At 68.7% G+C, this 22,235-nt stretch overlaps 2 protein-coding genes across 4 annotated transcripts; one reads left to right on the top strand and one right to left on the bottom strand.

Annotated features, from left to right (window-relative positions):
* The first annotated feature begins 677 nt into the window (after positions 1 to 677).
* On the top strand, positions 678 to 10,353 carry RNH1 (ribonuclease/angiogenin inhibitor 1). Of its 3 annotated transcripts, none has more exons than XM_037517316.2 (10): positions 678 to 740; positions 5,864 to 5,969; positions 6,842 to 7,012; positions 7,195 to 7,365; positions 7,603 to 7,773; positions 7,849 to 8,019; positions 8,110 to 8,280; positions 8,362 to 8,532; positions 8,776 to 8,946; positions 9,025 to 10,353. In XM_037517316.2, the coding sequence occupies exons 2-10, from the start codon at positions 5,884 to 5,886 to the stop codon at positions 9,110 to 9,112; spliced, it is 1,371 nt and encodes a 456-aa protein (XP_037373213.1). In that variant the 5' UTR covers positions 678 to 740; positions 5,864 to 5,883; the 3' UTR covers positions 9,113 to 10,353. The 3 variants fall into 3 exon arrangements, with proteins under 3 accessions (XP_037373213.1, XP_054553391.1, XP_037373214.1); XM_054697416.1 differs by lacking the exon at positions 678 to 740 and adding an exon at positions 4,519 to 4,559; XM_037517317.2 differs by lacking the exon at positions 678 to 740 and adding an exon at positions 5,402 to 5,580.
* On the bottom strand, positions 9,126 to 21,488 carry PTDSS2 (phosphatidylserine synthase 2). Its single transcript, XM_037517315.2, has 12 exons — positions 21,158 to 21,488; positions 19,162 to 19,263; positions 18,987 to 19,069; positions 16,281 to 16,348; positions 12,146 to 12,280; positions 11,807 to 11,857; positions 11,442 to 11,555; positions 11,249 to 11,367; positions 11,056 to 11,170; positions 10,843 to 10,988; positions 10,542 to 10,727; positions 9,126 to 10,469 (listed from the first exon to the last, which is right to left on the bottom strand). The coding sequence occupies exons 1-12, from the start codon at positions 21,337 to 21,339 to the stop codon at positions 10,313 to 10,315; spliced, it is 1,458 nt and encodes a 485-aa protein (XP_037373212.1). The 5' UTR covers positions 21,340 to 21,488; the 3' UTR covers positions 9,126 to 10,312.
* Between the last annotated feature and the right edge of the window lie 747 nt (positions 21,489 to 22,235).

Below are 22,235 nucleotides of genomic sequence, written 5' to 3'. Positions count from 1 at the left end.
CGGTCCAGAGAGGCCCCAGGAGGTCCAGGAGGTCCGGCTGCCTGCATCCTCAGGAGGGCAGGGAGGTTTCCCACAGAAACAGGCCTGGCCCTTGGTGAGGGCGCAGGGCCCCCGTCTGTGTGTCCACTGGGCCGCGGCGACGGCCCTCGGGCTCCTCCGGGCCCCGGGCCCCCCTGCGCACAGCCCTCCCGTGCCCGTGGGGCCCCGGCCGCCTCCGCGCCCAACGCTTCGCCCCTGCACGGGGCCGCCCCGCCTCAGGGCGCAGATGCCTGGCCCCGGGGCACCTCGCTGTCCACTTCCCCGCGGCCCCTCGCTCCTCCGCGCGCGAGCCGGTCACGTGCTGCCCCCCTCGGGGCGGGAAGGGGGGGCGGCCCCCACCGGCTCCTTCCCCCGTCCCAGCCCAGGGACGCGCCTGACACCCCGAGTGGGCCCCGGGCTCCACAGAGGTGCCGCCACCGAGCGCTGCTGCTGTGCGCGGGCGAGCGCCCCGCCGCTGCCGTGAGCGCCGCGGGTCAGCGGCCTCGCGCGGCCGGCGCGCCCGCACCTGTCCGTGGGCGGCGCTCGCTCCCGGCCTCACCGCGCGGGCGAACCTGCCAGGCCGCTCTGGCAACAGATGACGGGGCCGCCCGGCCCCGCCCCGCGCGTCACCCCTGCGCGACGCCCAGCCCTGGCCCCGCCCCCTGCGCCGTGGCCCTTCTCCCTGTCGTTCACGGGCCGTGGCCGTCCCTGGTCGTCTGGAGGTCAGTCGCTCCCCGCCGCCGCTGAGCGAGTAAAGCGGCCTGCGGGGCGGGCTGTGGGCGGGCGCCGCGCCCCGAAGCCCACGCTGAGCCCGCGAGAGGCGCGCCCCGGGCCCGGGCCGGCGGGGCGTCTGCGCGTGCGCGCCCGCGCGGGGCTCGCCGGGAGTCCCGGCCGCGCGGTGTGCGCCTGCGCCCGGGCCGGCCCCGGCCGTGGGGTCCGCGCGAGGCCGCCGGGGCTGCGCGCCCCGCCCCCCCCCGCCGCCGCTCGGGGGACGGGCCGCCCTGGGAGCCGCGCCCGGCGCCCTCTTCCCGCCCGCCCCAGGGGGCGGCATCCCGGGGGGCCTCGGCCCCCGCGTGGCGCGCGCCTCGCTGTTCGGAGCCCGGGGCCAGGACTCCGCGGAGGCTCTGCTCGGGGCCGGGGCGCCGCCTCGTCGCCTCTCGGATGAGCCAGCCGTGCGGCTCCGCGCGCCGGACAGCGGCCCGAGCCCGGCCGCGGCGGGGGCTGCAGAGACCTTTGCCGCGCGAGCGGCGGCGTCGGGGCGGTGGTGCTGCCCGCTTTCCCGCGAGGAAACGTGGCCGGGTGGGCGCCGCGGAAGGCCCGGCCTCCGCCCCTGGACAGCGGCCGATTTTCTTGAGACTTTTCTTTAAAAAGCAAAAGTTTATTTTGTTTATTGATGCACACAAGAACTGGGGTACAGGCCAGAGGTGCGGGGGTGAGAGGACTCACCAGAGACGGGGGGGGGGGGGCGGGCAGAGAAGGCGGATCCACTGAAATCCACTCCTGAGGGGAGCAGCCGGGAGACAGGAGAGGTCTGCCGCGCCCTGGCCGGGGATCGAACTCAGGCCACAGCATTCACAATCTGAGACTATCCCCTATACCCCAGGGGGGGCCCCAAATTTGAGGGTTTTATTGGGAAACTTACTAGGAATATACACCTTTCTCTTCTCTCTGCATGTTTGTTCTAGAAAAGATCTATCACAGCAGAACTCTTCTTCCCTAGCCTCTGTGGGGCACAGGACAGAATCCCTTTTACAGTGTGACCCCCCTTAATAGTTTGGGGTCCCCGGGCATCCCTTGGTCACATGCTGACACAGTCAAACTCCAGTCTCACCCTTCATGGGCAAATGCCCAACGGGCTAGGCCATAGCAGGGCCACTAAGGCCTGAGAGTCAAACTGCCAGCAGAAGTCAAGGCCGCAGGGACAGGAACGGCGAAGGGGGGCAAGCCCGGGGAGCAGGACACAGGAGGCAAGATGTCCTGCAAGCTGGCTCCATGGGAGGACCAGGGTGACAGTGCCCTTGTGGCCCAGAGCCCCCCAAGCACTGAGCCGCCAAGAGCAGTGGCCAGGAGCAGCCTCCCGGCCTCCTCTGCCCGCCCCTCCCACCGTGTGCCCACCTTCCTGTGCCCCCGTCGGCAGCCTGGCCCTGGCCTGCCGGGAGCTGGAATCCCAGGTCAGCGTTGTGGGCGGGCGGGGCCGCCACACCTGAGCGGAGCCCCGGGAGCGCTGTGACTCCCATCACGGCGAGTGCCTGCTCCTCGCAGGAAAGTCAGAAACGGGGTCTCCCTGGTGGCACAGGGGTTAAGCCTCAGTGCTGTGAAGCTGTCAGCGGTGGATCCTCCCACCTTCCCCTGCACCTCTGGCCTGCACCCCAGTTCCTCTACTTTGCCCCCAAATCCCCAAACCCTTAAATTGCCCATCTCCTGGTGGGAAAATGCCCAACCTTGGTCGGTCAGAAAAACTGCTGAGGCCTGAGGTGCGCTCTGGCGGGGCCGCAGGAGGCAGGCCTCAGAGAGCTGGGGAGAGACGCCTCATCAGGGTAACGGCTGCTGAGGGCGAGGACATGGCCCCCGTACCCACGGGTCCCCCTGAGTCTCTTTCCCAGCAGCACCGCGGAGGCTTGGGCAGAGAAGCATGAGCCGCGCTGCCCCTGTGTTCTAGGGCCTCCCTGGGCTGCTCAGCCTGCCCGGGGCACTTGGGAGCTCGTCGGGTGGGGCGGGGGGCGGGGGGAACGGCACCCCCTTCAGAAGGTGCATCTGTGACAATGAGGGGTCTGTGTTTCTCTCCCCTCTTCCTTTTCTGCCTGTGAACGACTCCCTGAGCACGGTACTGGGGTTGGAGGGCTTTGCCTTTCTGCACACACAGGTGGCATGAGCCCCTAGAACAGACAACCTGGGTGTCCCCTTGGCAGTGTGGGGTTCCTGGCACCCCTTGGTTCTGTGCAGAATCACTTCCTCAGGCTGCAGGCGTCTCAGGAACTCAGCACCCTCTTCTTTGCCTGCCGTTGAGGAGAACTTCCTGGGCGCCTTTTGTGGTTGTGGGCATCTCTGCACCTGCTCTGGGGCGATGGCAGGAGTTTGCCCGCCCCTCGGAGATCTGCCTGTAATCACTGAGCCTACATTAGTGCCCCCCCCAGCCCCTGCCCCCGGAGCCCAGCAGGGGCTGGCCCAGCCACACCTTTCCCCACGGAGGAGCCCTGTGCGCCAGTCCTCCGAGAGCCGCCCCCAGCCCCACCCTGGCCGGGCCTGCCACGTCCGCGCCACTGGGCCCTGGTCAGAGGGGCCCTGCCCCTGAGCACGCCGGTTCCCTTGTCTGGTTTGGCTGGCCTGGTTGTTAGGGATCTTTGAAGAAAAAAGCAAAAGCAAAAATACCACCGTCCCTTCGAGCCTGTCACGCTGGCGGCCTCGGCTTGGTCAGCAGAGGCCTCCATGTGGGCAGCCACCCACGTGCCTGGCTGGCCGCTGCCTCGCCCTGCTGAGCCTGCAGGACCCCACGTCTGGCGGGTGCTGGGCCTCCCCCACACCCCCCCGGGCGCGGAGGCTGCACGGCACCCTGACTCCATTTTTCTTGTGCCCTGTTTTCTCACCTTGCACGTCCCACATTCTGAGCAGCATGCATCACCGGCCTCCTGACGTCTCGTGTCCCGGAGGGCCTGCGCTGTGGGCTTGAGGCCTGTGCGCTCCTCAGGCGCAGGAACTGCGGGATGGGCCCTGAGGCCAGCGGGGTGACCTGAGAGTGCCACGGCGGGTGCTTGTGTGGGTGCATTCCAGAGGGCAGCGGGTGACGGGTGTGAGGGTTGGGGAGGCTGCGCCTGACAGCCGGGTGGGGGCGAGGTGCTGTTCTCCCTGGCTGCGCCCCAGAACGCCGTCCGTTTCCGCAGGGGGGGGTGGCCCGAGCAGACGCGGCCTCTTCTTGGACTGGGGGGGCCTTGGGCGGGGCGGCTCTGCCCCGGCCCATCGCCGGCGGCCTCAGGTCACCGCGCCCGGGGCCCTCTCGCTCCCGCGCCTCGGCCGGGGGGGGGGCCGCTCTGGGCTCTGACGGCTCGCGGAGGCCCGCGGGGGGGCGGGGGGCCGGGGGGCCGGGGGGCCGGGGCGGGCCGGGGCGGGGCGGGGCGGGGGGCGGGCGGCCGCCCCGCCGCTCTGCCCCCGCGCCTGGCGACGAGCCCGAGCGCGCTCAGGCCGGACGCGCAGGCCGTGCGGTTGGCGGAGTCGCCGAGCGCCACGACGGGCGGGCCTCTCCGCAGGCGGGGGACGCTGGCCCGGCCGGCGGCGACACCCCCGTGGCACCGCCGCGCCCCGGCCCGGGCGGCCCCGGCAGCGCGTCGCGCGGCCCGAGCGGGGCCGAGGCGGGGGAGGCCGTCCGCGGGGCGGCAGCTCCGGGCCCACGAGCCGCGCCCGAGGAGCCGGGGCGCGGGGCGTCCCCGCCGCAGGCCCCGCCCCGGCCCCGCCCCGGCCCGCCCCCGGCCCCGCCCCCGGGCCCGCCCCCGCCGGCGTCCGCCTCGGGCCGGGCATTTGCGGGCGGCGGCGGCGCGGACCCCAGCCAGGTGAGCGTCCCGGGCGGGCCGGGCGGGCCGGGCGGGCCGGGCGGGCCGGGCGGGCCGGGCCTCCGCGCGCTCCCCAGGCCGGGCCGGACCGCGGGCGCGGGTGCTCAGGCCCGCGGGCTCCCGGGCCCCGCCGCCCGGCCTCGGCCCCCCCCCCCCGGCCCGGGCCCGCACGGCGGGCGGGTCTGAGCGCGGCTGGTTCCTCCCCAGAGCGGCGCTGGCGGCCCGGCCCGGCCCGGACACGCGGAGCCTCGGCTGGGCGCGGCGGGCGGCGGCGGCCCTGGGCGGCCCCGCGCGCCCCGCGCCGCGCCCCGCGCCCCGCAGAGGTAACCGCGGCCCGCGGCCCGGCGCCGGGGCTGGATCCGGGGGCGGCGCGGACGAGCCCCGCGGCCCGCAGAGGACCCGGCCGGGAGCCCCGCGGCCCGCTCGGGCGGCACTCCGGGCGGCGACCGCGCAGGGCCCGCGCACCCCACCCTTGGCCGCGGCCCGGCGAGGCTCGTGACGCCCTGCGGCCCCCCCGCCGGCGCCCCCCTCCCGGCCGGCTGGGTCAGGCCCGGGGCCGCGCCCCGCCCCGCCGCTGTCGCCTCCGCCCGGCCGCCTGGGGCTGCTGGGGTCCCCGCGGTGGGCTGGGCGGTGCCGGCGCCGGCGGGAGCTGCCTCCAAGCCCGGTCCAGGGAGCGCGGCTCTCCGGGAACCAGGAACCTCCCCGGGGCTGAGTCACCCCGCCCGGCGGCCCCTCCAGGGGCAGCGGCGGGAAAGCCTCTTTCAGCCTGACTCCTCCCTGGGCTCCCTGCCCCAGGCGGCCCCCACCCCCAGGGCGGGGCTGTGGGGAGCAGCTGCCCGCCGCGGCCGCCCAGGACACGGTGCGGGAGGTTGGCGCTTCTGTGGACACACCCGTGAGGGCCAGCCTCTGGGCCTGTCTCCCCACCTTCTGCTGGCCCCTGGGCAGTGGTCCCACCCCCTGCGGTGCTCTGGGGCCTCCTGGGGCCTCCTGGGGCGTGGGCCTGCGGCCTTCCTGTCCTGGGGTGAGTGCAGGGCCCGCAGAGGGGAAGCCGGGTATGGAGGCCGACAGGTGAGTGGCCTCTGCCCCAGGGCCTCAGGCGTCCCTAGTGCTGCAGCCAGTGGAGGCCTTTGCTGGGGCCGCCGCCTGCTGCCTCCCCCCTCTCTAATCCTGGAGGCCAGGGTGGAAGAAGGGGTCGAGCTTCTCCCCAGACCTTAGCCTCCCCGGGGTCCTGCTTGGGACGCTCCGCGCGCTGGCCGCTGGCCTGTCGGCGTGGCCCGGCTCAGCGCCTCCCCCCGCCCCCGCAGAGCGTGCCTCCTCACCCGCCATGAGTCTGGACGTGCACTGCCAGCAGCTGAGTGCCGCGCAGTGGGCAGAGCTGGTCCCTCAGCTCCAGCAGCACCAGGCGGTCAGGTAGGTGGGTGCGGGCCGGGGGGGCGCCCCAGGTGGGGGGGTGTGCGCTCCAAAGCCCTTGACCTGCGGGTGCACGGAGTGAATTTTGTCATTTTCCCGGAACCCGAGACGTGGCTCTTGTGCTTTATTCCTGCTCTTGCTCCTGGCGTGGCCTGGTGGGGTCTGGGGGTCCTGCCTGCCCCACGCTGGGCGCCGGTCAAGGTGAAGCACCCGTGGAGTGGCCCCCCCCCCAGCTTTCCGTGTCCTTTGCTGTCCTGGCCCCGGGGCCCCAGCGGGCACCATCACCCTGGCCGGCGGCTGGGGTGTGAGTGGCGCCTGCCCCGCCATGTCCCGGGCGGCCTCCGCACTGCCCGGGCCCGAGGTGGCCCCTTGAGAGGCTGGAGCTGCCGCTCCTCCCTGCTGAGCACCCCGGGGGCCGGCGGGTGGCCCTTCTCCCCTCCGGCTGTCACGGGGGATCCCCGCGCCCGCCAGCGAGCCGTGCTGCACAGTCATGGCGGCGGCCTCCAGCCCGGCCGGGAATTTCAGCTCTTGCTTCCTTCCTGCTTGCCACGGCCATCCTGCCCGCAGGCCTGGCCCTCCCTTGGCCCTGCGTCACCGTGGTCAGGATGAAGGTGGCGTCAGCGCCGGGTCGCCGAGCCCCGCCCTCGCCCTGCTCGTGGCCCTGGTGGCCCCGCGGCTGCGGGGGCCCAGCCCGGCACTCTGCATGCTGGCTCCTCGCACGCTTGGCTTTCTCCCCGGAGTCGGGACCCTCCTGCTGGGGCGGCGCCCGCAGCATCCAGCGTCCTAGTCCCACCCGGCCGCCGGCTGGCCCTGACTGTCCTGGTGTGAGCCCGTGAGGCGTCTCGACCCACCGCCCCGCGTCCTGTCCACAGGCTGGAAGACTGTGGCCTCACCGAGGCCCACTGCCAGGACATCAGTGCCGCCCTTCGGGCCAACCCCTCCCTGGCTGAGCTCAGCCTTCGCTACAATGAGCTGGGGGACGCCGGCGTGCGCCAGCTGCTCCTGGCACTGCAGAGTCCCACCTGCATGGTCCAGAAGCTCAAGTGAGTCTGATCTGGGGCGGCTCCCAGCCGGGGCGGGGCCTGCAGGCGGCTGGAGTGCGACCGTCCGCGAGGCGGGAGCCACAGACCCTGGGCTGGGTGCTGCTGGGGGCGGGCTGGCTCCCGCCCGAGCCTGCCTGTTCCTGGTCTGCGGCTTCCTCGCCCTGACGGCCGCTGCACTCCAGCCTGCAGAGCTGCTCCCTGACGGAGGCCAGCTGCAGGGTCCTGCCCGCGGCCCTGCGCTCCATGCCCAGCCTGCGGAAGTTGGACCTCAGCGACAACAAGCTGGGGGACGCGGGCCTGCAGCTGCTCTGCGAGGGGTTCCTGGACCCTCAGTGCCGCCTGGAGAAGCTGCAGTGCGTACGCCCCGCCCGTCCTGTGCACCCCGGCCCACACCCACCTAGGCTGGCACCTGCCGTGGGGCCGGCCAGGGCGGGCCCTTTGGAAGCACCTGGGCGTGGGGTGGGCAGGCCCCGTTGGGGTGATGTCTGGCTCCCGGTCCGGAACCACGGGGAGGGGCCCGTGACCTGCGCGGGTCCCCAGAGGGCTCCGGGTGGACGCCTCTGCCGGCCCTGATGCAGGCCTGTCCCCAGCTTGCAGTGCTGTGACCTGACGGCCGCCAGCTGCGAGCGCCTGGTCTCGGCGATGGGGACCAAGCCTGGCTTCCGGGAGCTGGTGCTGACCCACAACCAGATCGGCGAGGCAGGGGCCCGGGCGCTGTGCCGTGGCCTGGCCGCCGCCCCCTGCCAGCTCGAGTTGCTCAAGTGAGTTGGGGGAGGAGAACAGGGGCGGGGGGGCGTGATCAGGGCCCCACGGCTCCCTGTCCTCCTGTCCCCCAGTCTGGAGAGCTGTGGCCTGACCTCAAGCAACTGTGAGGACGTGGGTGCCCTTGTGGACTCCAAAGCCTCCTTGTGCCACCTGGACCTGAGCAACAACCCGCTGGGCGACGCGGGCATCGCGCAGCTGTGCTCGGCGCTGCTGGGCCCCAGCTCCCAGATCAAGACCTTGTGGTGAGGGGCCTCTGCTGGGTGGCCGTGGGGCTCTGCCTAGCCAGGCTCCCTCTGGGAGGGCAGAGGCACTGACCGCCCCGCTGCCCCCAGGCTCTGGGAGTGCGACCTCACGGCCGAGGGCTGCAGGGAGGTCTGCCGTGTGCTCAGGGCCAAGAAGAGCCTGAAGGAGCTCAGCCTGGCGGACAATGCGCTGGGGGATGAGGGTGTGCGGCTGCTGTGTGAGAGCCTGCTGGACCCCGGCTGCCAGCTCGAGTCCCTGTGGTGAGCACGGTGGGGGGAGGGGGGGCCCAGGCGGCAGGTGGGCCGGGCAGGGGCCCGGTGCCAGTCTCGTTCATCCCGCAGGGTAAAGACCTGTGGCCTCACGGCCGCCTCCTGCCAGCACCTGAGCTCGATGCTGACCAAGAACCAGCACCTCCGGGAGCTGCAGCTGAGCCGAAACCCGCTGGGCAACGCCGGCGTCCAGCTGCTCTGCCAGGGCCTGAGCCAGCCGGACACCAAGCTGCAGACCCTCTGGTGAGCCCGCGTCCCGTCCCTCCCCACCAGGCCCCGGACCGGGGCCTCCACCCTGGCCCCGGCCTGCCTGCCCTGGACGGCTGGGTCCTGGTCTTCCGAGGCTTAGCGCTTGGCTGCCCTGTGGGCAGGGGACCCCAGTTCCTGAGCCCTCGCCTCAAAGGCTGGGATGGTCCCGCGAGACCCTGTGGGAGCGGGGCTCGGCTTGGGGCCCACCGCAGCCCTGACCGCCGCCTCCCCTGCCAGGCTGTCGGACTGCGAGGTGACGGACAGCAGCTGCGGCAGCTTTGCCTCCCTCCTGCTGGCCAACCGCAGCCTGCGTGAGCTGGACCTCAGCAACAACGGCCTGGGGGACCCGGGCGTCCTGCAGCTGCTGGGCAGCCTGGAGCAGCCCGAGTGCAGCCTGACCCAGATGGTGTAAGTGGGCTGGGGGTGTGCGGTGTGGGGGCTGAGCAGGGCGCGTGGACACTGGCTCACCCCTGCCTCTCTGCCCAGCCTGTACGACATCTACTGGACGGAGGCCGTAGAGGACCGCCTGCAAGCCCTGGAGGAGAGCAAGCCAGGCCTGAAGATCATCTACTGACGCGCGCCCTGCCCCACCCCCCACGCATTCTCTGGGTGTCCTGGTTCTGAAGGGAAACACTCACAGCCCAACTGCGGAAATTCACTTTTATATCATTAAAGCACTTTCTGACAGGAAGGGCCCCTCCTTCATCTGAGGTACCAGCTTGGAAGGGCACCCCAAGAGCTGCTGGGAACCCACAGCTGCAGGCCCCACCTGCAGAGGCTGGCTCCCTCGGGGTGGGAGTGGGGTCCACCTGGCTCTGCAGCCCAGGGCCACCATGTGACACTGCCGGGGGCAGCACCCAGAGCCCTCTGGGCAGAGACCAGGGCGCACCCAAGGGCGACGGCGCCACCTCTCAGCAGGGCACCATCTCCCCACTCAGGGTGGAGGGTAGTTGAGAGTGATCGGGACCTTCAAAGGGCCTGGGCAGAGCCCCAGTCTGTGCCATGAGCCCTCGTGTCCCTGCTGTGCTTCCTAATGCAGCTCCTGGACGCAGGAAGGAAGGTGCCAGAGCACGTGTGTGCGCAGGAGGAATGTGGGGCAGGGGCGAGTATGTGTCAGGGGGCATGTGGCGGTGTTGGGTGCTCTGGTCTTTTCTGGAAACCTCTTCAAAGGAGGAGGCAACAAGGGAAACAAGGCTCTTCTGAGGCCAGGAGCCCCGGCTGTGGGGGCAGGGACCTCAGCCGGGTGGCGGGGTCTGGAAATCCGGGCACTTGTGTGTCTGGAGCTGGTCCTGGGCAGGATGGGCATCTCCCCCAGCCTGTCCCCTCCGTAGGCAGGCCCCCAAGTGGCTGCCTGCCTGTGGCTGCCCCTGGGGTGGGGGAGGCGAGGGAGCCTCAAAGTGGGGGTGTGCCTTCTCCTGGCTGTACTCGTTCCTCTGGCTCCTGGAGGAGACCCCCACACGGGCTGGAGACCCCCAAAGCCCTCCTGACCTCAGGCACTGGCAGCGGCCTCTCAACCTGCGTGGGCTGCTCTGGGGTGGTAGGGTGACTGGTAGCCCAAGGAGTGGAGAAGGGGGTGCCTTTGAGGGGTGCTCAGCGTGGACCTGGTCTTGGGGAAGCCGACCCTGCTAGTGGGCAGCTCAGATGCATGTGCCGGGTGCCCCTGACGGAGGTGGCCGGTCGCTGGGGACAACACCCTGTGGCCCAGCTGGAGTCGCGAAGGGTGGAGGTGACACGGCCCGGGGTTCCTGGCGGGCCGCTGGCTGAAGGTCACAGGTCACTTGGGTGCTGGCGACCCCTCCCTCGCCGGCGCTGGCCCCGGGGTGTCGTGGGGGCCGGCCTGGTGTCCGTCCCCGCTGCTGACAGCCCTGCCGGGGGGCGGCCTGCCCTGCTGCTTCTGCCGCCGGGTCTCCTTGTAGCGCAGGGTGATGTCCCTGGGGGCCGAGGGCGCGTCACGGGGTGCCCGCGGGAGGGCGGGCGCGCGCGCAGGACCCAGCCCGGCTCACCGCAGGAAGAAGCGCCACACGGTCCAGGTGAGCACAAGCACCGAGCCGAGCGTCCAGCACTGGGAGATGTAGAAGGGCAGGGACAGCGTGAGCGTGTGCGGGTCGTACTTGACCACGATGAGCAGCTCGGTGGCAGTGATGGCCGCGACGAGCCAGGCCTGCTGGCCCAGCTTCTTGTGCAGCTTCCTGCGGAGCAGGAGCGCGGGGCGGGCGGTCAGCAGCGAAGAGACCGGCCCGGGCAGGCACCGCGGCCGCTGCCCCCCGCCCGGGCGTGTCCCCCCAGCCCCGCCCGCGCGCTCACGGGTCGTCCAGGAAGTCGTAGATCTCCCGCATGGCCACGCCGCCCACGTTCACGAAGAAGACCAGGCGCAGCAGGACCAGGCAGTGCTCGGGCGGCATCCACAGCACGAACTTCAGGTAGAAGGTGTTGAGCTCTGCCAAGAGAAACTGGGGCGGGGCGGCGGTGGGCGGGGGCCGCGCGCGCGGGGCGGGGGGGGGCGGGGGCGGGCCTCACCACCAGGATGATGCCGCACACGGCCAGCCAGCGCCGCAGCGAGGACGCGGGCTTCCACTCGAAGCGCACCCAGCTGTAGGGCGTGAACTGGAAGGCGATCCTCTTCATCTTGCCCCTGCGACACGCGTGTCAGGCGGCCCGCGGCGCCCGCGGGGGGCCCCGGGGAGCCGGGCCGGCGGCGCGGCCGACCTACTTGTAGGTGGGGATGTTCCAGAGGCCCTGCCACTTGTACGTCTTCAGGGACAGCCACTCCAGGGTCTTCATGCCGCAGTAGATGCCCAGCCCGTTGCAGACCAGCACGTCCATGATCCACTGCGGGCGGCGGGGGGTGCTGAGACGCGCCCGCAGCCCCCGCCGCGGGCGCCCCGCCCGGCCCGCACACCTACGTGGTCCCACCAGCACTCGCTGAAGTTGGGCAGCTGGTGCTCGAGGCTGTACTCCAGGAACTCGAACATCACGCTCACGATGGTGCACATCCACCAGTCCCGGATCATCAGTGTCTGCGGCCAGGCGCCCGCCACTCAGAGGCCGTCCCCAGCCCGCAGGCCGGGTCTCCAGGGTTCTAACCGGCCGGCACCGCGCTGACCCAAACCCGAGCTCCCAGGCAGGTTCCAGGGCCCTCAGGGGGAACTCTGGACAGCTGGGCCATCCCGCGCCTCGGCCGTGAGGCCTCACCCCCACCCAGGGTCAACAGGGACACTCAGGGCAGGCCCGAAACCAGGGGTCGCGCCTGGCAGCCGGGCCACCTCACCTTCAGGTACCAGCCGATGAAGTGTGCGGGCACGAAGCCGTCCAGCTTGTCCTGTGGGCGACACAGTGCAGGCCTCGTGCAAGCCCCGGCCCCTCGGGCCCCTCACCCCCGCCAGCACCCAGGACCAGAGCAGGGGCGCCGAGCTGTCCCACACCAGACATGCCTTGAGCTGCCTCTGGACTAGGGCAGGGCACCCCACACCCAGCACCAAGGAGGGCGCAGGTTAGGCAGGACGCTGGCCCAGCTGGGGTGCTGAGCTTCGTCAGTGTGAGGGGTGGGGTCCCGCCGAAAGCAGCACCCAGAGGCCGGTGCTCAAGGCACACTGGGGCTGGGCCTCACCCAGACGTTGTGGAAGGGGTCAGTCTTGTTGTCGGGGTCGTAGATGAGGCAGTTGCCCCCATAATCCCTCTCGGGTAGTGGGACCCCCAGTCTGGGGTCAACGTACTTCAGAAACTGACGGCCATCCTGGACGGTCTGCAAAGCCAGCACCCTGGTCAGTGGGCTGGACCTGTCCTGACCCCTTGATGGGCCAGGGCCCTGCCCCTTGCCAGGATGAAATCAGGCAAACGGCTCCACGTACAACAACCTCAGAGTCCGCTACTATGGGGGTGGGGGGGGGGCGGAGGAGCTGGTGCTCTGGGCCCCAAAAACCATGTCCTGGCCACAGCCTCACTCAGACCCTGTGCGCACCCAGCGGGGGCCTGGCCAGCACTCCAAGAGGACAGGGCAGCCGAAGGTGAGGTCCCACCACCTGAGGGCCTAGACACTAAATCCCGGCCGTCCACTCTGCTGGACGGGTCAGAGGGCCCGAGGAGATGTGAGCACTGACCGACCCACGGGCAGCAAGTGGGCACCAGGGAGCGACTGGCCGGGATGGGTTAGGGGCATTGCTAAGGGCTAGTCTGGCCTTGGCTCATTTATCAAATGCACCAACTTCACGTGTGACTCAGCAGGGAAGCTGGGTACACGGTTAATGGGAACTTGATGCCATTCTGTGGATCTGCTTCAACATAGAAAATGTAAATTAGTACAAAATAAAATACTGACCCTAGCAAAATAAATCAAGTTCGTCTCCCAAGTGGACATGCACAGGCCCGTGAGGCCGTGAACGCCACCACCGGTCCCCGACCGTCAGTCGGGTCAGAGGAGGGCCCATACTGGCAGGGGCGAGGGGTGCGGGTGAATCCGCTAAACACAGACAGGCCATGAGGCCACGAAGCCCACCCGTGGGCCTGTCTCTGGAAGAGCCATGGCGGCGCTGCTCAGGATTGGCCGCCCAAGTGTCCACCAGCAGTTGAAGAAGTGAGACGTGTCCACACACCAGATGCTGCTTGGCTTTGCAAAGGGCGCGCGGACGCCTGCAGGACCCAAGGGGCCGGGGCACGAGGTGACACAGAGCAGCACAGGGTGGCCCCCAGAGCACCCAGGGGCGTCAGATCCAGAGTAGCGGGGCCAGGTGGGGAGAGTGTCAGGACAGCGTTTCCACTGGGAAGATGGAAGGTTCTGGAGCTAGTGTGGGGGGACAGCACAGACTTGCGAAGGTGCCCAAGACCCCTCAGTTGCTCACCAAAAGTGGCTAAAATGATAAATGTTGTGAATCTTTACTATAATTAAAATTTAAAAAGGCCTTGTAATAAAACAAAAAAAAAAAAACACACTCGTGTTCGTGTGTGTGCACATAAAACTGGTGTGAGGTGCAGGCTCCACGGGCTGTGCCAGGCCAGCTGGTTCTGCTTGCACAGAGGTCTCCATGGGGACCTGGTACCCCGAGTCCCTGTGTGGTTCTTCGCAACTTCTTGTGAGTCTGTGATTGCTTTTATTATTATTATTATTATTTTATTATTTATTTATACAAGCACTGGGTACAGTCAGAGACACGGGAGGGTGAGAGAATTCACCAGAGCCAGAGCGGGGAGCAGAACAGGCAGAAGGACCGAAGGACACTGCTGAGGGGAGCAGCGGGCGGCAGGAGAGGTCTGCGCGCCATGCGGGACCCTCGCTGGTGGCCGGGGATCGAACCAGCGCTGCAGAGGCTGTGGGCAGCTTCACAGCCCAGTGTTCAACCGCTGCACCACCAGGGGAGGCCCTGTGATTGCTTTTAGATGTAAAAAACCTCAACATTGGACCTCCCCAGTGGCGCAGCATTTGAGCGCTGGGTTGCGAAGCTGCCCGCAGCCTCTGCAGCGCCGGTTCGATCCCAGCCGCCGGGCGAGGGTCCCACATGGCGCGCAGACCTCTCCTGCCGCCCGCTGCTCCCCTCAGCAGTGTCCTTCGGTCCTTCTGCCTGCTCTGCTCCCCGCTCTGGCTCTGGTGAATCCTCTCACCCTCCTGCGCTTCTGACTGTACCCAGTGCTGATATAAATAAATAAATAAATAAAATCTTAAAAAAAAAAAAAAACAAACAAAAAAAACAAACAAAAAAAAAAAACCTCAACATCAATGAGGGACCTAAACAAAAAACAAAACTAAAATGTCGAAGAAAATCTCAGCCTGGCATTAGACAAAAACCACTGAGTCGTGCTATCCCCACTGCCATTACCACAGAACAGCGGCCAGCGCTGCTGGTGAAGAGGGGTGGCACAGCCCTGGTGGGGCACCTGACATCGTGGCCCAGCTGAGGCTCTAGAAAGCTGCCCCAATGCAGCACTACAGACAAGCCAGTGGCCATAGAAGGTCAAAACAAGCCTCCCTGGGGGCTGCGGGGTTAGTCTCAGGCTGTCACTGTTAGTCTCAGGCCTGTGTGCATCCCCCACACACCTCTGGCCTGTACCCCAGTTCTTCTATGCATAAATAAATCTTTAAAAAATAATTAAAAATAAATAAATGAAAGGCTGAAACACTGGAACAACTCAGCAAAGCGGGCATCCACCTGTGCTTGCTGGCGCTAGGGGATGCCACCCAGACGCAGCGGGCACCTGCTAGAGAGGCCAAAACAGAGCACCCAGGCCGAACCCAGGCTGCAGGGGATGGGGCATGGGAGTCCCAGAAGGGGCAGCACAACACAGTCCCCACCCCCGCGGGGTGCGCCTCCTGCTACGCCCTCTTGCTACCTGGTCCACAGGGATGTCCAGACAGCTGTGTTCCTAATGGTCCCAAACCAGATGCAACTGAATGTTCCTCAACACCTGGTGGGTGCACAAACCAGAAGATGCGCATGGTGGATACCACTATCTGATAAAAGGGAGCCATGGGCTCCAGTGCCCCTGGTGACACCAGGAGCTGCCTCAGCCAAAGCCCTTTTATGTGCACTGCCTGGGTTGTGGAGTGGGCCCATCAGGTGTGAGCTCTGAGCTACTGGTGCTAAATGGCCCAATCAGCCACAGGACTGAAAAATGGTCCAATCAGACTTGTGGGTGGGGCTCCCTGAGAGAGGATATAGGCCAGGGTCTCTGGCCTACTTACATAGAGGGGGTTGCCAGACACTGTTCCAGCCTCTGAACAGAGGAGGACCAGATGCTGAGAGAAGGACGAAGAAAAGCCACATCCGGCCACTGACCTCAGGCGAGGGAAGAGGAGCTGAAGACCTTTCAGGGACGGGGCCTCCGTCCAGTCTCTCCACCCATGAAAGGAGCCCCAAGGCCCCGTCCTGGCGGCTCAAAGAACTGTTGTTGGTGTCACCCAACCTCTCTCAGAGCTGTGACGCTGGGGCTCTCTGCCAGCACCTCTAGGGACCCACAGTGACTATCCCTACTAGCCAGTGCTGTCCAGACTCCTGGTGACCGGTGGTGACCATCACTGAGGCCACCTGGGGGAGGCGGCCACCCCGTGTGGCCACAATGAGCCTGTCTCCCTGTTTGCGGGGTAAATCAATCTGCACGGTTGTTCCCTGAGCCCGAGGCCTGAGCAGTTACATGTGGGAGAGACCCACACTGACCTGTCCCCTACTGGGGCCTGTCCCTTGATTGGCTCCAGGCCCCTCTTGTGTAGGAGGAGCCCAACAGCACCTGATTTGGTTTTGGGCATTAACCTCTTGGCTGCTGCCTCGAGCCCGGGCCTCCCACCATCTCACTGGCGCTCACGCCCATCCAGGGTTAGGACGGAAGAAACTCCACTAAATTCTTTGTAACCGGAACAAGGAACATCCGTGAGAGGAAGGTGTAGAGGTGCGTCCCGGCCCCAGTTCTCTGACCGTGGTGTGGGGGAGCAGCCGGGACGTGAGCACGGGGGCAAGACCATCACGGGCCATAGGAAGACCGAGCCCAGCACCCACTGGCTGGGACAAGCTGGGCAGCGCCCCAGGCTTGGCCCTCAGGCAGGCCCGAGCCACGCCGGCCGCCGGCATCCCCCAAGCTGAGTCTCCAGGCGGAGCCTCAGGTGCGAAGTGCTGGTCACCGCCTGCCCGTAATGGCCCTTCTGGACACCCCTGCCCACTGGCGTGGGGGCTCAGCCTGGCTTCCTCCCCACTCACCTTTCACCCGCCAAGGCCATGTCCTCACTGCAGTCCCCAGTTTATGAAGCCAAGAAAACCACTTACCTGGAAGAGGATGAAGATGAGGAACAGCTCGTAGACCACGCTGACGCAGAGCCAGAAGCGCCAGTAGGCTGCGGGACAGGGGCACGGCGTCAGGCTGGCCGCGCCGCCCACTCGGCTAGGCAGCCCGCGCAGGGCTGGGCGGGGCGGGGTCCAGCTCAGACTCAAACTCGGCTTCTCCCTGGGCCGCTGCTGCTGCTCCGCATCCCTCCACACCACCCAAGTCCTGCTTCTCCCTCCCGTCTGGCGCAGAGGCCCAGGCAGGCGCCGGTGGAGCCCAGCCTCTCCCACCACGGGACGCGGCGTCTCCTCTGAGCGCGCGAGGAGGCCCCCGCTGCGGCCGCTGCCTCTTGATCGCGGTAGCATTTTCAGTTTTCTACGTTTCAGCACTGACTCTGCTCTTGACGTGGCCAGGCCCAGCCTGTCTCTTCGCGCTAAACCCACCCTGAGCCCCAGGACAAGCCCGGCCTGGTGACGGCGGCCCTTGAGTCCAGTGGACGCGCCCAACAGCGCTCACCGCAGAGGCGGCCGCCGGAAGGGCCTTGTCCCTCCAAGCCTGTCCTCCGCGGCCCCCACACTTCCCACGGGCCCAGGGAAGGCGTCCATCTCCCACTGGGAAATGTTCCGGAAGCGAACAGCAGCGTCACCCTCCAGGACCGCAGCCTGCGTGCCCAAGGCCTCGGGCCTGCCTTTCCCCTGTCATGTCCGTGAAGCCCGCAGGCCCCTCCCGTGGCCGGGTGGGGTGCAGACGTCCGCAGGACCGGACCAGAGCCCCAAGGTGGACTTGCCCTGGTCAAGCCCCTCCTCAGACACAGGGCAGGTGCCCCGAACGGGACTCCAGGCGCCTCATGTCAGGCAGGATGGAAAAGTCTAGAAAACTCTTCCTGGTCAAGAGCTGCAGCAGAGCCTCAGGGTGTATGCACGAGTGTGGGGAGCCCGGCGCAGGAGGGGCTGGAGGCTCCGAGGAGCGCTTCTCCCCAGCACCCATTGGGACGGGCCTCTCCCCGTCACAGTCCTCCCTGCACCCCCGCTCGCCTGCCTGGCCACACGGTGGGCCGGCTCAGACACTCCTGCACACCGCGGTGCTGCACCTCCCCCTGCAGTGACCCTTAGGGCTAATGGCTTGCGCCACGGTCCCTAGGTCCGGCTGGACAACCAGCGCGCAGGGGGAGAACAGCAAACTCCCCGAAGACATAGATAAGACGGACGCCTGTGGAAAGATAACGACCCCCAGGAGCCACTAGGGGAATGCTGTCCGCACAGAACCTTATCTCGCCTTCTCTAGACCCACAAACTTCATTCTACTACAACTGTCTCTCTAAAATCTTTTCTCTTTCTCTGTCAAAAAAGGTCATTGGTTTGCTGATTAAAAAGAACATACGAAATCTAATAACGAGGCTAATTCAAATGAAACGTTACTAGACTCGGTGTATTAACAGAGCTGCTAGCTTAATAACTTCTCTGTTGTGTGCTTAGCCTTGTCAGCATTAATCTTAATGATAAAAATATTACATTGTGAAAAGTAAAACTCACCCGTGCTAATTAATAGTGATTTAGTGGTAGTGAGTAGTTAAAACAAAAAGAAATCACATAAAACAAAAAGAAAAATTAATCGCCCGACTACTTAGGACTGCGCCGGGCCCAGATGTAGATCACGCCCTGTCAATGATAAGCTAACCCTGAAAGCAAGCGGATTTCTTCACCGATGCTCGCCGTTCCTCTGCCGTTAGAGAACATATACATACTGGTCACCCGCTCAAAGAGAATGACACTCAGATTTTCACTCTTGAAGTGTGTCTGTGTGTCATTTCTTTCACCGACGCCCTGACCACCCTGCGGTCTCTCAACCCTGAGACGGCCTCATCGTTCACTGCTGTGCTGGTCCGCGGCACCGCGGGGTCCATGCCCCCTCCTTGCCCGGACGGCCCAGCCGAGCGGCACCAGGGAGGCCCCACTCTAGCTCTCGGGGCTCCGCAGCGGGACGGGAATTCTGAGGGGGAGGCCTTTTCGCAGGGACCGGCCCCTGGGGGCTGCAGCCAGTCAGGCAGCTCCCAGAGGGTGGGGGGTCACCGCCCCCCTGCTCCTCTCCCACAGCCCAGGGCACCCTCTTCCCCGCCCCCCGGGGCTCCCAGGCCACCCAGGGGCCGCCAGCGGAGCTCCCAAGACAGCCGGGGCGAGGCTCCTGAGCCAGCGGGTCAAACTGGCGAGGAAACAGCACCGAGTCAGAGAGAACCACGCGGCCCCAGGGCGCGGCCCTCTGCACAGGCTCGGGGCGGATCGGCCCGGCCACCGGCACCCGCGCCACAATCCCGGCCGTGACCATGGCGGGGTCAGCCGGCCTTCCCCATGGCTCGCGTGGGGCGTCCAGAGCCTTCCGGCGAGAGCGGCTGACCAGCAAGGGACGCCTGGGCCGAGACCCCTCCCGGCCACAAGGCCCCGCGCGACACGTCTGCCCCGGGCTCTCGGTAAAGCGAAGACCTGCCGGAGGACGCGGGAGTGGAAACCGCCCCGCGAGGAGGGCGCCGGCCTGGTGGGTCCTCGCCGCAACTCACAGGGCTCTTCTGGGGGGTTTATTTACATTTTTGGTATTTTCCAAATCACCAAGAAACACGGGCCCCTCACGGGGCAGAAAAGCAACACGTCACCGAGGGGGCCGGGTGGGGCGAGGGGCGGGCGGCCGAGAGAGGGGCCCCAGCAGACGCGCGTTACCTGGGTGAGGCCTGGAGAAGGGCCCATCCTTGGCTTGTGTGACTCCAAAACATAAGAACACCAAGATACTGGCCACGATGCCTCTGCAAATACAGAACAGCCTCAGTGTGCGCCGCGGGGGCGCAGGGGTCGGGCGGGACAGGCCACGCTGCCCGCAGCCCCGCCCGGCGCAGACCTCTTGGTGTTGTAGGCCGTGTCCCGCGGCGTCTCCTCCAGCAGCGTCACGTAGCCCAGCACGCAGGTGAGGATGAAGAGCACGGTCAGGGTGTGCGCCCGCCTGCGGGGAGCCCAGGTCAGCGCGCCCGGCCGGCACCGGCACTGGGAGGCGCCACTCAGCCTCATCTGAGAGTGGGGGGGGGGTGACCCACCCTCTGCCCGCCCCCGCAGGCCCGGTCACCCCCAGCGCCCCACGTCTGTCCAGCCCCGGTGGCTGTAGGAGCGAGCCCGGTGGGGCAGCCCTGGCACCGGGCAGTGCCTTCTGGAAGGTGTGGGGCCCGTGTGGGGTCCCTGCAGCACCCACCTGAGCCCTCCCAGAAAAACGGCTGCTTCCTGTCTTTTGGGGCTGTGACATCTCCCTGGGGGTCTCCACACAACCAGGCCAACGAGGGCGCAGCCCCATGCCGCCGGTGGGGTGCAGAGAGCGCCCCAAAAGCCCGCTGCTGCGGAGCTGCCCCTGAGAGGTGGCCTCGCCCCCCTGCCTGCCCACCCCGGCCACTGATGATGCCCATGCCATGGCCTTCAGCTCGGCCTCCATTGGGCGCGGCCACGGGCGGCAAGTGGACATTTAACTTAAGAAACTTTCCGCCCAACTGATCTTCCAGCTGCGTGGAGATGGCGGCCACGACGCCCCTCGCCTGGACACAGGGGTCGCTCGGAACCCTGGTGACGCCCAGTGACAGGCCCTCTGGCCCACACAGCGCCACATCCAGGGCACCTGCAGGGGGGCCTCCCCAGACGTGTCCTGTTGGAGAAACATGTCTTTGCCCTACACTCTGTCCCCTCAGACCTGCAGGCATGAGCTGGGGGTTGCCCTGCCGTGGCCCCGGGGGGGCGCCGGGGACCTGGCCCCCGTGTGGACACAGAGTGAGGGAACGCAGCCTCCAGCCACTGGAATGCACCCCAAGAAGCCCAACAGTCTTTGAAAACGAAACCCGAGAAACAAAGTTATGAATCATGCAAATGGCCCTTCGAGGAGCTTGGAGCACGAAGTAATGTCCACAGACGCAAACTTTTAAGCTTCTAAGTGAATTCTTGGCGATGCCCTAGAATTCCCTAAAATGCAAGTTTGTAGAATCCCTTCCCACAAATCCCAGTGGCGACCAGTCAGCACCTGGGCCCTTCCCCTGCTCAGGGGGGCGCAGGCCCCGGCCAGGCCCTCACCAGCCCTCCCTCTCCTCACAGGTCAGCTCAGCCAGCTGGGGTCCACTCCCAGGGACTGAGGCCCCTGGACAGGGGTCCCAGGGCTGCTGCTTGGTGCTTCTGCAGAAACCACCGCGGGGTGGGGGTTCTGCCAGCGGGTAGCCCTCCGCCCACGGGCTCCCTGCTGTATCCCCCACATAGAAACTGGCCGGGGGGACCCCAAGTGTGCCGCACGGATGGGAAAACCGGAGCAGGCCTGGCCGCGCGCCCTCCAGGCCAGTCTCCAGAGGTCACCCCGGGGTGGGGGAGGCCCCCGCCCAACCCTGCAGGCTGGAGGGGTGTGGCCCCCCAGGAGAGGCCACAGCTGGGCCCGGCGACAGCTCCAGCGACAGGGCACCAGCCCCGGCTCCGCGGCCACGAGCCCGGCAGGACGGGCGGCCGGCCCTGCAGCCGCTGCCGCCCCCCACGCGGGCCCAGCCCCCCCCAGAGCTGACAGGCCGGGGCGCAGGGGCCCCACGTGCGGCTCCCGGTCCGCGCCCGCCCGCGAGCGTGCGGGACCGGCCCCAGCGCCGGCCCGCGAGCCGCTCCCCGCGGCCCCCCGGGGCCGGGTCTCTCCGGGGCTGGGCCGAGGCCACGGCGCCCGCGCGCCCGCCGGGGGCCGAGCGCCCAGGGCCGGGGAGGCCGGGCCGCGCACGGAGGGGCCGGCCCAGCTCCCGGAGACGCGCGCGGCCCCGGCCCCGAGCCGGCGGGGCGCGGCGGCTGGAGGTGACTTTGCCGGGCCCGGAGGCGGCCCGGAGGCGCCCGGCGCTCACCAGAAGAAGGTGTTGGTGCCGTCGTCGTAGACCTCGGACTCGGTGCTGCGGCGGCCCCCGCCCGGCCCGGGCGCTCGGGCCGCGGGCGCGCCGTCGGGCGGCTCCTCCGGCGGGGCCGGGCGGGCGGGCGCGGGGGACCCCGGCCGCGGCCCCCCGGCGCCCCGGCGCTCGCCCCTGCGCATGGCGCCGCCCCGGCCGCTCGCGCCGCGCCCCAGCGCGCGCACGGCGGGCCCCGGCAGAGCGGCGCGCGGGGAGCGGGGACGGCGGCGGCGCGTCGCCCGGCGGGGTCTCGGGCGCGCCGGGCGCGGGCGGCGCGGAAAGGGTGGGCGGTGCATTGTGGGGCTTGTAGTCCGCGCCGCGGGGCAGGCCGGGCCTCGCAGGCCACGACGCCGGCTCCGCGCGGGGCGGGCCGCCTGGTTGCCGGGCAACCGGAGCCGCCGCGCCGCCCGCAGCGCAGCGCAGCGCGCCCCGCCCCGCCCCTGCCCGAGCCGAGCCGGGGCGCGGACGGGCCGGGGCGCTGGAGCCCCGGGGGTGTCTGGGCGCCCGGAAGGGCGAGGGCGCGCCCCTTCCGGTCGGCCCCAGCGGCTCGTGTCGGCCGAGCTCGGCCCGAAATCCCGGCCCCAGGCAACAGTGGGGACCCGCCCGCAGCCCGCCCCGCCGCGCCGCGGGGTCGAGGCCCGGGGGCAGGCGCGCCCCGACAGCGCCCCAGAGGCGGCGGCGGGGCGCGCCGGGAGGAAAGGGCGAGCTCGGGGACGGCGCCCTCCCGTCGGCCCGGGCGAGGCGCTCTGGGGCGTCGGGGCGGGCGCCGCGGGCCCCTCCCGAGCAAAAAGCCCCCGAGCCCCGCGCGGGGCGGCCGCCACCCACCGCCGGCCCCCGCTCCCCGGGACGGCGGCTCAGCCGGGAGGGGCGGTCGCGCCCGCTGGCGGGGCCGGGCCGCGGCTCTTGGCTTCGGAGGAGGCGCCGCTGCCCCGGCCGAGGGGCCGCTCCCGCGGGGGCGGGGCCGGGGCCGGGGCCGGGGGCGCCCCAGGCCCGTCCGGGGTGCGGCCCGGCTTCTCCCGCGGGAAGGACGAGGCTGTCG

Source organism: Talpa occidentalis, unplaced genomic scaffold (genome assembly GCF_014898055.3).
Source record: "Talpa occidentalis isolate TD23 unplaced genomic scaffold, MPIMG_talOcc4v2.1 talOcc4.17, whole genome shotgun sequence".
NCBI lineage: Eukaryota > Metazoa > Chordata > Mammalia > Eulipotyphla > Talpidae > Talpa > Talpa occidentalis.
The sequence above is the reverse complement of the archived record's forward strand: the minus strand, read 5'-3'. Positions and strand labels throughout refer to the sequence as shown.